Source organism: Harpia harpyja, chromosome Z, assembly GCF_026419915.1.
Source record: "Harpia harpyja isolate bHarHar1 chromosome Z, bHarHar1 primary haplotype, whole genome shotgun sequence".
NCBI classification, from domain to species: Eukaryota; Metazoa; Chordata; class Aves; order Accipitriformes; family Accipitridae; genus Harpia; species Harpia harpyja.
The window spans coordinates 8,564,908-8,577,703 of NC_068969.1; the positions used below are offsets into that span (position 1 = coordinate 8,564,908).

The window sequence follows — 12,796 nt, forward strand, 5'->3', positions numbered from 1 at the left end:
ACAGTAGCTTGAGACTATAAAGGAAATCTGCTCTTCCTCTCTTCCTGATTGGTCTGTGGCATGTAAAACAGCAAGTCTGTAGTCATTTCAGGTCTTCCCACTCACCCTGCTAAGATGGAGGTCTTCACTGCCAAAAGTTCCAGTTGTATGGCAGGTTTAGCTCCTTTCTGAACTACTTTCCTCAGTGATTCCCCGCCTCCCAGCCCAAGTCTTTATTACATGCAACTTGTGAAAATTGCCTTGGCAACACTCAGGGTGATTTTGCAGCCCAGAAGGACTAGCCATCAGGAAGAAGTGTTCTGCCTGTCACCCTCATAAATTGGAAAAAGAAGGGGAGTAGTGTAAGCTCTAGAATTTATTCTGAGCTGAGATTTTGTAACTGTGGGGTTCCAAGGTTGGCAGTTTGACTCTGTGCTCAGTGATACCAAAGACTCCAGGGGTAGATCTCCAAATAAATCAGTATCCTAGGAACCAACTTCCTCTTTGCCTTCTCTTAACTGTACTAAAACCGATGCCTCTTGGACATGAGAATCTCTACAGGCAGATTAGGCATTTGTCCTTGCACTTCACAGGTCATTCCACAGGCATCTTGCCTAGTGAAGGTCAAGAAAAGACAGCATAACCGGGTACTGTCCTTTTCTCTGCTACCAGTTTGATCTTGTTGGCACTGGTAGTTTGCGTAGCATAACTCAAGCCTTCATCTCTTGTCTCAAGACCTCTCTTTGGTCAGAGCTTGTGCTTTCATGCAGCTCTCAATTCCTGAGGATCTCTGTATGGGCCAACCTCCTCCTTTGCAGAACCAGTAGGGTGAGTTAATAAGAATGAATGCAGCCAGAGCTGTTTTGATTCCATGATGTTTTTCAGTGACCTGCAAGACCTTTGCTGCTTTTATGAAGCTGCTTCTGAGTTCTCACATGTGCTCTGTTGCAGTCTGAGAATGCTGCTCCTCGTAACAGGGATGCTGCTCTTCTGCAGTGGTCGCTGCTTAAGCTAGCAATAGGACTGTTGCTAACTGGCTAAAATAAGCGGGTTTTCTGCTTAGTGTATTCATTGTTCCATCCCTGCTTTGAAATCAATTACTTCCTGATACCTACTTTTAGATATCAGGAAGCTGAGCTGTCCCTTAGCTTTGGTCAGAACCCACTTGGCAGCCCTCTCCCACGATTGTCTGCTTAGCTAAGGTTTCTGTCTTTTTTTCACCTACAGTTTATCAGTTTAAGGGATCAGGCAGAACGCATCCCTTTGTCAGAGACACTATTCTGTACCAGTTGGTGGCTGCCCTGTTTTAGCCTCCAGTCAGCTGTTGAATCCTCATCTCTCAAGATGATGGCTTTCTTGATTAGCATTCCTCTGCCAGCAGTGCAGATGCAGCTTGGATTACTGTGGCTGATTTGCTACACGCTCTTCTGTGCTTTGCCTTCAATCTCTTCAGCAAGTATTAGACTTCTCATCCAGAACACTGGTCTCCCTACTCTCCTGAAGCATCATACTTCTATGACTGAGTATGCTTCATGTTTTCAGTGTCAGGAGACCTCTTAGTCTATCATCAGTGGTCTAGACTTTTAAGAAGTCTTCAGAATTGTTTATGCCCATTTTGGGAAAGTGCAGCCAATCAGCTGCTTGACACAGCTGTTGAAATAGAGCATGCTGCATTGAGACCTGCTGTGGGCTTACCGAGCTGCTGCAAAGAAACCTTTACAATTGTGCAGGGTATGATTGCCCACGCCCGGGGGACAAGGGAGGCAGCATGAGAAATGTCTTAATCCCAGGTGTCTGGTATGCTGTTACCTACCTCTCTCTTTGGACCTTCACCAAAAACTGCACCATCCCTCAGCATCCTGAAGTTGACAGTGCTTTGGAGGGCAGCTCTGCAGTTGCTGTTTGTGTGTGAATGGCTCCAAGACCATCTGCTATTTTTCTAATATATTCTTCTATTAATTATAGATGAAACCTGGACCAACTACATGTTCCGTGTAGTAATTAGAGCAAAGTCAAAGCTAGTCACTTTTAATGCTGTTTGCAGCCTTACCTAGAGTTGTGACCAGTATTTTCATAATAAAGGAATCGCAGAATGTGCATTGCTTTTGCAAAGGTGTAATCCCAATAAACCATCTCCCTGCAGGCTTTGGAGATGACATTAAGTGAAGATGCCAATAGAATTGTGAGTGATGCACACAAGTACCTCTGTGGTGATGTGGTCTGTGTCTGTCTTTTTAGGATGATATGCACATGGTGATCAGAAAATGGCTCTCCAGCACAGTTCCCAACCACAAACAAATGGGGATTATTGGTGCGGTTACGATGATAGGCAGCGTGGCATTAAAAAGGTGAGAGAGAATGTAGCAAAGATGAATTTAACATGCTTTCAGTTCAGACCAAAGTGGGAGTGGGACAAAGAAAGGAGGGCATTGCCTTCTTGCTCATGCACATCTTGGTCAAATCCAGGAACTTAAAACTCTTCTCTGCAGACTGCAGTATTTGGTGTTACAACCTGTTCAATACTGCTCACCTGCTGCTAATCTCAAATGTGTCCTGAATTTCTTGTTAATGCCTATTCATGGATGCCTTGACTAGCACTAGCAGGACCTATTGCTTGGAAAAAAAATTGAACACTGCTGGACTGACTGCAGATCAGCTTCTGACACTAAGGATGAATAACCTAGTGTGCTCAATGTTTGAATACAGGGAAATCTAAAAGAGAAGCGAAGAGAAAGATCGTTACTGCTGTGCTGGACATTGGTGTGACAATTGCCAATGTACCGTATAAGTAATTTATGAACAGCATTCATAAACCAGGCAAACTCCTGATAAGAGCTGTGAGAAAGATTAAAGCACCTGGAAAATAAGAATTTCACTGGTGTTGGGAAGAATTATGTAGCTTGCTGATCTTGCACTTCTTAATAAAATGCTTTTGCTCTTTATTACTTGAAGAGGAAAGCCCATCTTACCTCCAGGCCCCGAGTCAGTGGACTTCATTATGGGGATGACTAGAGGGCTTTAGGTTTCAACAGGTTATAAAAAGCATATCCTTGAAGAAGACATCGAGTCTTGTCCTGAGGGTCCCAAACAGCAGCAGGTCTTTTCCTAATAATGTTCCAAAGAGCATCTTTTTCATGTATAATTCTCCAATTTCTGGAAAGAGAACCTTGTGTGTGTGATGGGTTTTGCCATCTCTTAAGTGTTGTGCAACAAAAGCAAGATTATCAATTGCTTTCAGAAATGAAGGAGATGGTAGTTCATTGGAGAGACCAGAGCTTAACAGCGAGCGTGATGGGCAGGTGAGTGCCAAGAATGGGTAGTTACTGGGGCAGTGTGGGAGAGAGGGAGGATATGGTCAGCAAGGAGATGTGACTGGAAACACAGTCTTAGGTGAAGTAGTATGTGTGTAGCTTTACTGGGCCTGGGATTCTTGTATATTGACTGCAGAGCCAAGAACCTATTAAAAATGGTTTTGCAGAAACAAAGATCTATATTAAGATAGCATCCGCTGGTCTTGCCTATGGCTAGTCCAGGACAAGCAGTATTGCAGCCATCTAGTAAAAGTCTTCTATCCAGATGTTATTTCAAACACAAAGGAAAGAAACAGGACAATCTGCTTCGGTGAGCCAAAGGCAGCCTTCACCTTCCTCTCAGCTTGGCAGCAATGCCTTTCAGGCCATCTAGAGAAAGCACTTCTGCTGTACAGCGTTGGCCTAGCCTTGGCCTTTTTTCTTAATTCCTTTTGAAGAACCTTCTTCTAGGCTTGCACTCTATTTGGTGGTGCTGGGCAGACTCTTTTGTGTTACTTCATGGTGGAGCTGGGCCAGGACCTTAAAAGACCTGTGTGCCTTCTTAAAACTGGGTCTTTGCAAGACCAGTCACCATGGGCTGTTACCCTAGAGATGATGCTTTGGATATACCTCAAATTAGTGTAAAAGGGACTCAAGGTAAAAGCTTGAGTTGGATCCATTTACCTTACCCATTTCTGCAGACTGCTCTCTCCCCTTTCAGCTTTCTACCTTGCTGGACCTCGTGGGCTTCTGCTGTGAGCAAACACCAGAGGTCTTGGCTCTGTACTATGATGAACTTGCCAGTTTGATTGAGAAGCAGAAGGGGAATTTGGACTTGCAGCTACTGGTACGTTGCCGAATAGTTTGAACTTAATCACTTATCATGTTTCTGACAAATTCATTTGTTTTTCAGGCATTGGCAGGACAGAGTCAATTTGAGGATTTCACTCCAGTCTGAGAACCCTTTTTTTGTTCTAGGCATGCTTAAGGGCCTGTAAGAGATTGATCAGATACAAAATCCCCTTTCAGTGCTCTCAGTTTTTTTTGATTGTGGCAGATTCCTCATTGTGCTTTAACAGCTTCCTTTATGTTAACTTTTACATGACAACAGGGAAGCCTTTTAAAGGAAATTAAATTACATTTCAGAGCGTGCTTTTGAGATTCATAGGTAAAAGTAGAATCTGAAAGAACTTTAAACTTAGTATTGAAATTGGCTTCTGGTCAGACCGTTAAGGCTATCTGATGCCTAAGGACTTGGAAGAGCCACAGTCATTTATGGTAATAAATAAATAAATGGTATTTACGGTAATAGGAAGAAGTTTGTGAAAGCCACTGGACAGCTCTTTCTTCTGGCTGGGGACTCTTTTTGCATGTGTGCTGTGCCTGCCAGCAGGGTAGCAAGCCATCTTGGGGCCCAGGAGAGCATGGAAGGCTGCTGTGGAATTGATCACTCTTTGTGGCACAGGTGCTTTTTGCACCTGCTCGTTACGGAGAGGAGGAACTGCGTGTTAGAACGAGGGAAGGTGACCAGGGAGCTGTGAAGTGCTGGCAGTCACTCTGAACATCTCTGTGCCTAGGGCTAGAAATGCCAGTCTCCTGAGGTCCAGCTGAGTGCTCCAAGGAGGAAAAGTAAAGGAAGGAGGGTTTCTTCTTTTTCCTTGCAAGCTGAAATGTAAAAGCAAGCTAAGGTTCTTCTTCCAATTTTTGTGCAGATTTTTTGGGGTCTTCTCATTGTCTGTTTGTCCAGACTCTGTCACATCTATTATTTTACTTTTCCCTTAATTGTTTCTAGCAATGTAAGCATGTGAAGCATGTGGGACACATTGTGTGAAATAAAACTTTGCCAGTACTTCATAGCCATTTCATTTTGATGATCAGCTCTTAGGACAGAGAACTTCCCATGGCTGCTTTCCTCTTCCAGCCAGCTGCTCTGCCTCTCTGAAGCACTGTGGAACTTTGGAAGCCCACATCCAAAAAGCAGGGGAGAAATTGGTTGTGCATGCTTAGCAATGTTTCCTGGCTTTGTCTCTAAAGTCAGGCCCTGGCTCTCCTTGCAGGCAGTGGGCTTCATTGCTGTGACTGTTCCAGGATACTTTTGCTTGGCCTTGTCATCTGCATTTTCCACTGCTGTGTTGAAGCTTTCTTCACTAAGCCCCTTTGCTGAGCAGGTTTTTTTTGCTTTCTTTATAGGACGAGTTTGGGAGGAGTTTGGTGGAGGACTTTCCCAGTGACTTTGTGGTGGATCTCAACCCCACAGTGGATGGGTATGCTAATCACAGGCTAAGTATTTGTAATGTTTCTGTCACGGAGAACTGAGTTTGTCAACACGAGCTTGTCTGTCTTTCCTTGCAGTTCGTTCTTGTTCCCAGTGAAGTCCTTGTATAATCTGGATGAAGATGAAAGTCAGGGAGCAATTGCTATTAACCTCTTACCGTTGGTGTCGCAGAGCGAGCTTGGCAGGGTCACTGATGGAATGAGTAACCAAAGTAAAAGGTACTTAGACACTTAACTGTGGGATAACTGCAAAGGTAAAGGAATTGTTTTCATTTGGTGCACTTCACTGCTATCAGCCCTGCCTGCCGAAGTGCCTGATAAGGAGCTGGTCAGAGAATTTACCAGTTTCCAGTGTTCTTTTCCTTCTCTTGCTGTTAGATGTATTCAGGTAGGTCTAGAGGCATAAGCTGGTTGGGAACTGGCAGTCTGTTCTGGCTCAAGCTGTTTAGGTGATCTTGGGTAAGTCATGTTGCATCTGCCTTGTTTCCCATCTCTCATGTGAGAATAGTAGCTCTTTCTTCCAATGTTATGGTGATATTGAATGCCATATTGAGATGGATAGGCAACTCTGAGGTGGCAAAATTAATATTTTGAGTGATGATTCTCAAACAGAGAGTCACCAAGGACTTAGTGCGCGTCAGCAGTACGTGATTTGTTCTCACCTTCAGTTGTACTTTGACAACATAGATGGGCTCCAGAGCAAAACCACAAACATGCAGCCACAAGTGAAATCTGACTGAGAAATATGGGCTTTGTCTTTGGAGAATGGAACAGGAAGCATGTAAGAATTAAAAATATCCAATTAAACAGTAGAATGTCAAAGTTAAAAATAATAAAAGGCTTTTTTTTTTTTTTAACTGGCACCTTCATATCACGCATAATTTATTGTCATAAGATTTTGTTAAGATTTCAGTTGTGCTTAAAAAAAGACATGGTCACTTTAAAATATAGCTACTTTACATGCATCTGTGGAAAAAATTTTTATTTTCCTCACTCAGAATGTGAGCAGTGGCATGCTACAAAACATTCAAGAAGGTTTCTCCACTGCTCACAGCTGTCTTTTGCACAATTTCTTATAGTTCCTTCTGAGTTATTCAACTTTGCTTTTTACCAGAAATAAATCTGATGCCATTTTTGTCCATTACAGCAGTTTTTCTGTCCTTATGTGCTTTTTTCCAGAAAACTGGTGATCACCAATTTTTTTTTTTTTTTTTTTAAACCATGTGGTGCATTTTGCTTTGTGTTGCTGGGACTTGCAAGAAGCAAAATAGAAGGCATAGGCAAGGTGGCATGGGAAGGACATAGGACATAATGGAAAACTGATGGGCATTTCTGGAGGTATATAAAACATAGGACCCACTCTATTTCTTTTTTTTTTTTTTTTTTTTTTTCCTCCAGGGTAGTGTCACCGATATGTCTGTCACCCTGTTTCCGATTGCTGAGGCTCTACACTGGGGAGCAAAACAGTGGAAGCCTGGAGGAGATTGATGCCTTATTAGGTATGGGAAACGGACCTTTTATAGAGTGAGTCTGTCTGACTTGTTCCTGTTCCAGATCTGCAAAGACTTCCTGCAGTTGTAGGAAGAATTGTGCGGTTTTTGAAGGAGGCTGAGATGCTCTGTTGCCCACAAGGAGGAGGAGAAGCAGGGGAGATAATTGCTTTGTCTGGGGATGGAGTGGGTGACGAGGCTTACTCCAAATAGCCATTGGAATTGATACAGGCTTTGGTAAGAGACTTTGTCCATGCAAAGACTGAAGGATGGGTAGCAAACCCAGTCCAACATGTTCTCTTCCTGCTCTTTCCCAGGTTGCCCCCTGTACCTGACTGACCTGGAGGTTGAAGGGAAGCTGGACTCTTTATCCAAGCAGGAACGGGAATTTCTGTGCTCACTCCTGTTCTATGCTCTCAACTGGTTTCGTGAGGTGAGTAGAGCTTTGTCTGCAGGTTCTGGAGTGTCACTGAGGAGTATCCCTTACAAACACTAACCCTAGGCTTCAGGGGTGCAATTGTTGTTGAAGAGTCTTGCTTTTTAGAAACCTTCTCCAGCAAGGTCCTGGTGATCTCTCCATGTTCTTCTCTTCATTATTATTTACCCTTTGTCCTGCTGCTGGCAGTAACTCTGCTTTCTTGGACAGAGGCTCTAAGGACTGCCTTGCTGATGTGAATTTTCCACCTGCTACTCAACTGCAGTCTCGACACTCTGGCACATTTTGGTGTATGCAAATTGGTTTTGCTGTTGCAGGGAGGATGCTGTAAACCCCCAATATATGTCTAAACTATGAGGTAATATATGTCTAAACTATGAAGGGGGCATCAGAAAGAAAAGGTCAGTCTCACCACACTGGAGAGCAGAGGAGCCACCAGCTGGTCAAGGGCATTGATTGTTGTCTTCTGCCTGGCATGTGTGAGGCCCTGCCTGCAGTACTGTGTCCAGTTTGGGGCTCCTGTTGTCATTCTGGAGTGAGTCCAGCAGAAGCCACCAGGCTGATGAGGGGCTGGAGCACATGGCATATGGGGGGAGGCTGGGAGAGCAGAGGTTATTCAGCCTGGACAGGGGAAGCCAGAGGGGATGGCATGTTGTGGTCCTTTACTATGGTGCCTTTCTTGGAGATGCTCAGTGCTCTACTAGAAAAGGCTCTAAGCAACCTGTTTAGTTAATGCTGCTTTGAGCGGGGTATTGGACTAGAGACTTCCACAGATCCCTTGCAAATTTGGTTGTGATTGTGTGCTTTGTTGTATACCTCTGTGAGCTTACAGAAGGGTGAAATGCAGTGCCTTCAAGCAGATTTGGACCACGTATTTGCTAACATTGGTGGTCAGAGGGAATGTTCCCTGCTGGGGTTATTTTGATAACATGAGCTATGTCAGAGTTGGTGCAGCTCCACATCCCTAGTCCTCCCTGTTCCTGCCCTTCTCCCAGGACTGCCTCTTTCCTGGCAGACCTTGGAATTGCCAAGGGGTTTCTAGAGGCACAAGCAGCACAGAAACCTGGCAAGGTGCTGTCTGCTAATTCCTCTTCCGTTCACATTAGACCTGTAGGTGTTGCTCTATTGCTTTTTGTAGATTGCACCAATTATGTCCATGTTCTCATGGGCTTCTGAAGAGCTTTGTTCATGCAGTCTGGATCTGGTCACACAGGCCACTTGTGTTGTGTTGTGTGCTTATTCAGGACTTGAGGATGTTATTCAGAAAAGAAAAAGGAAAAGTGGGTACAAATCTCCCTAAGTCAATGAGTTTGGTTTGTATCTCTAGGTTATAAATGCCTTCTGCCAGCAACAGGATGCTGAGATGAAGGGGAAAGTTTTGACTCGATTAGAGAACATCACAGAGCTGCAGACTGTGCTGGGAAAATGCTTGGCAGGTGAGTATGAAACACTTACACGTTCTGGGCCTGCACCAGCTGTGAAGTGAAAGGGATTGGCTTAAACATCAGTGGAGGAAGTATATGGTAACACATACCGCATTTTTACAGTGGCCTAAGAGTTCATGCATGGACAGCTATTGTTTTTAATTTGTCTGAGTCCAAACTGCTCTTCTCAATCACGTCCTCAGTGACATCTCTTTGACTGTTCTCAGGCAGACTTGGCAGAATCTGCCTGAGTATGGTAGATACTGGAGTGAACCAGCCTCTATCCTAAAGAAACAGTGTGTTTCTCCAGTATTCAGGTTGTAACAAGCTGTTAAGGGATGTTATAAGAATCCGCTGCCTCTAGCTGCTCTAGGCCCATTAATTCCTCCTGCCCAGCTGCTAGAGCCCAGCGTGGAGACTCCAGGGTCTCTGTCCCAGGCCAATGGACACAGCTACATGGACTGCCACAGACAAGGTGCTGCCTTCAACAGCACCTATGTATAGGACTCACATAAAACATAAGTACAGACAGCCAAATCCCCATCCTGCTCTTCAGCTGGTTAAGACTGAAATTCACTGGTGAAGGCACACACACAACGCACTTTAGAGTCACAAGCACATGAACATTCGCAGATCCCACAAGTATTGGCACAGCCTCTTCGTCTGCCCAATAGCCTGCCCGGATCCCAGGCCCTCTAGTCTGCCTCACGGGTCCCCTAATCACTGGCTATTCCAGCTTGCCACTTGCTAGCGAACAGACACGCACGCTCACACACTCATCTCGCAGGCACAGGCTCCATACACAAAGTCTATGTGACCGATAGAGGTGCTCCCAAGAACTATGGCACCCGTAACTACTGACACTGAAACCCTTGCTCACTCCAGTTGCTGACACCGCAGGCCCAGGGTGGTCCAAGTCTAGCTGCTGGCCCAGTATTTACTCACACAGGTCTCTCCAGTAATTGGCATTTAGTCCTTGTGGCACGTGTGTGTGCACACACACACACACAGAATAGTGAGTTTACACTGAAATATAGTTAAGAAAGTACTTAAGAAGGAGATAGGACAGACTGCGGTGACCAGGCACAGGGTTCAGTTGGACAAGCGTACTGATTGGATAGTTCTACTGACCAGCAATGCTTTACTCACGGCCAGTCCTTTTTACACTGTTTCTGCCCATTCTCCTCTTTGTTTCTCCCCACCCCAATTCCCTGCACATTCCTTCATTAATTTGCATAGTTCTACCCTCCCCCCCCATCAGAATATCCCAAATCCTCAAGTTCTTCTTTTTCCTCCCATGTTATCAGTTACAAAGTCCAGGTGTCCATTCCCAAAGCCTTGCCTGGAGTTTCTTAATGGCCCATCAATTATAAACTGGAGACTTTTGGTCTTTGGCATCATCTCCATTATCCCTTGTCTACCAGGTTTGTGTCTGTCCTTGTTTATGGCTTCTCTCTTTACTTAATATCTCCTGTTACACTGAAAATGTCTTTGATAAGATAAACGTAATGAAGAATACACTGTCACCTTACACATACCCTTACACAAACTATCCATTAAGAGCTGTGTTTGTAAACCAACAGACCAACTTCATCCGAAATAAAGTGCAGCCTCAACACCTTTCTGCTGCTCCAAGAGCACTACAAGGCCAGCACAGAAAGGGCTCAGATGTGCTAAAACAGCCCTTTAAGCTTCACCAACATGGACAGATCTCCAAGGACAGCTGAGCACTTGTTATCCTCCCTTGCTGGAGGAATGCAAAGAGCTGTAATTCCAGGGCAGTGCGGACATAACAATAAGGCTAATTGGAACTAAATGCACCTAAGCATAAGAGCAGAGGCATGTTCACCAGGACAGTGAAATGTATGGTACTTCCTCTACATATGTATCTTGCCTGTATTTTTTCATTCAGGAGCTGAAGTAACCCAGTTTCTACATTTTGGCTCTTTCAGCAACCCCTGGCTATGTCCCACCACCAGCTACTTTTGATTCTGAAGTTCTGGAGGCTGTGCCGTCCATTAATGCTGGTGGTCCAGTGAGAAAAAGGAATGGTAAAGAAAGTTTAAAACATTTAAGCAAACAGATGTGATGTGGGGTTTGACTGGCATATTGCACTATAGCCATTGCACTTGTGTGTGCATAAAGCACAGAATTCCTCATAAGGTCTGTCTAGCTTGAAATCTTACCTGATCAACTGCTGTTGCAGCTGAAGAGGAGATGTAAAAATAGTCTACTCCAGACAGGGGTTGGATAGTCTATCTCCTTGGGAAAGCTGATGCTTAGCATTTAACAGTGAAAATCCAGGGCTTTCATTGACTTTTTTCACCTGTGAAAGTATTTTCTGCAGCAGTCAGTTCTGCCTTTGATGGGTTCTGGTACTGAACCTGTGGCTTGAGCTGCCTTGCAAATCTCTGACCTTTAGTTTGTACCTAACTGATCTCTTAGGAACATTGTCATGGCTCTGCTGCGCAAGGAAATGCTTCCTTCATCCTTTCCCATTGCTAGCTCCCACAGAGAAGAAACAGAACTTGCCTTTTAGTTTTTCAAGCTGAAGTAGATTTGCTTTGTTCTTTCTTTCTCTAGTTCTATTTCTAGTTTAGATTAACATTTCCTGGGAACATGTCTGCCTTTGAGCCAGACTGAACAAAAGTTCACATTCCATTCAATGAAAACAACTGGAAGAGGCTACAGATTAGAGAGCCCTTTTCTCCTGTGCCAAACCCATTCTGCAGGGACTGGACCTGTCACGTAGGAGTGATTAAGGCAGAAGGAAAGTTATGACTATGTTCTGCAGGCAAAAGGAGGATCCATCACTTCAGATACTCTATTTTGAAGGAGCAGAAGTAAGTGCTCAGACTAGTAAGCCCAGCCCAGCCCAAGAAATTCCTGAGCTTAGCTTGTCTTGCCTACAAAAAAATCAGTGAGTGCTGTGACCATGGGTTGCAGCCTTGAGAACACACAGTTTTGACACCAACCTTGCTCCTCCTTTAGGTGTGCAGCATCTTATTGTAGCTGAGCTAAATTAAATAGTTTAATGCCAACACTTAGGGGAAGGCTTCACTCTCCCCCTTAACACCTCTACTCTCAGCTGCCTGATTTCCTGCCCCATGTTATTACATGGTAGCTATTTTGGCTATTTACTTTTTGCAAGGTTAGTTTTTTGCTATTTTGCCAAGTTGACTGCTTAACCAGTGATCAGGCTTCCCCAGTCAGTGCAAGGCAAGTGTCAGGTGTGTGTGGCTCTGAACAGGAGAAAGGGAGGAGGAGGAGCAGGACTACCCCTGAGCCATTAGATCAGCTCAAGCACTGTCATAAAATCTAGCCTAAAACTTCCTTAGTGGAAAGGAAATAAGGAGCTCCTTCGGAGAGACATAACATATCAAATTCACTTTCCAGTCTGATTCAGAGGGTTTATTTATTGTGACATGGAAGACCTTCTCCTGCCTGACTCTGCTCTTCCAAAGCTAATGCAATAAAAGATGATACTGTTTCACTTCGTCTATGGCCCCCAGAAAGGATCACAGAGATACAAAAGTAGAAGTCTCTGATGCTCATTAGCATGGCAGTTATAAAATGGCAGATGAAAGTGTATGCCAAACTTTGCACTTGTTGGGGATTTCCCTGAGCATTCCCTTCTCCAGGTTGCTTATGAAGTTGAATAAAACCAATTCCTGAAGGACTCAATGGCTGATTCCATCTGAAAAGTGCACATTAAATGCTACCCTTTGCTCCTTCTCCTCTAACAAGCTTTCAGTCCAAGAAAGCACTATTCCAGTTCAGTTCCTTAATAGTTTCTGGTGTAAAACCTTGTCAAAGTTTTTTGGAAATCTAAATCTCTTCTGGTTGATGGATCCCTTTTTAACCACATGATACCAACACCCTGGCAGGCTAGTGAGGCAGAAG

At 44.3% G+C, this 12,796-nt stretch overlaps 1 protein-coding gene across 5 annotated transcripts in view; it reads left to right on the forward strand.

The window, feature by feature from the left end:
- Positions 1-12,796, forward strand: part of FANCD2 (FA complementation group D2) — a 63,312-nt gene that overhangs the window by 30,918 nt on the left and 19,598 nt on the right. For 4 of the 5 annotated variants that reach the window (XM_052777759.1, XM_052777760.1, XM_052777762.1 and 1 more), the window contains exons 19-27: positions 2,218-2,327; positions 3,218-3,278; positions 3,991-4,116; positions 5,460-5,533; positions 5,622-5,762; positions 6,942-7,042; positions 7,351-7,466; positions 8,797-8,905; positions 10,846-10,944. In XM_052777759.1, coding sequence (XP_052633719.1) covers positions 2,218-2,327; positions 3,218-3,278; positions 3,991-4,116; positions 5,460-5,533; positions 5,622-5,762; positions 6,942-7,042; positions 7,351-7,466; positions 8,797-8,905; positions 10,846-10,944 — 937 coding nt within the window. The remainder of the gene's footprint in view (positions 1-2,217; positions 2,328-3,217; positions 3,279-3,990; positions 4,117-5,459; positions 5,534-5,621; positions 5,763-6,941; positions 7,043-7,350; positions 7,467-8,796; positions 8,906-10,845; positions 10,945-12,796) is intronic. The other variant, XM_052777763.1, reaches the window with a different exon arrangement.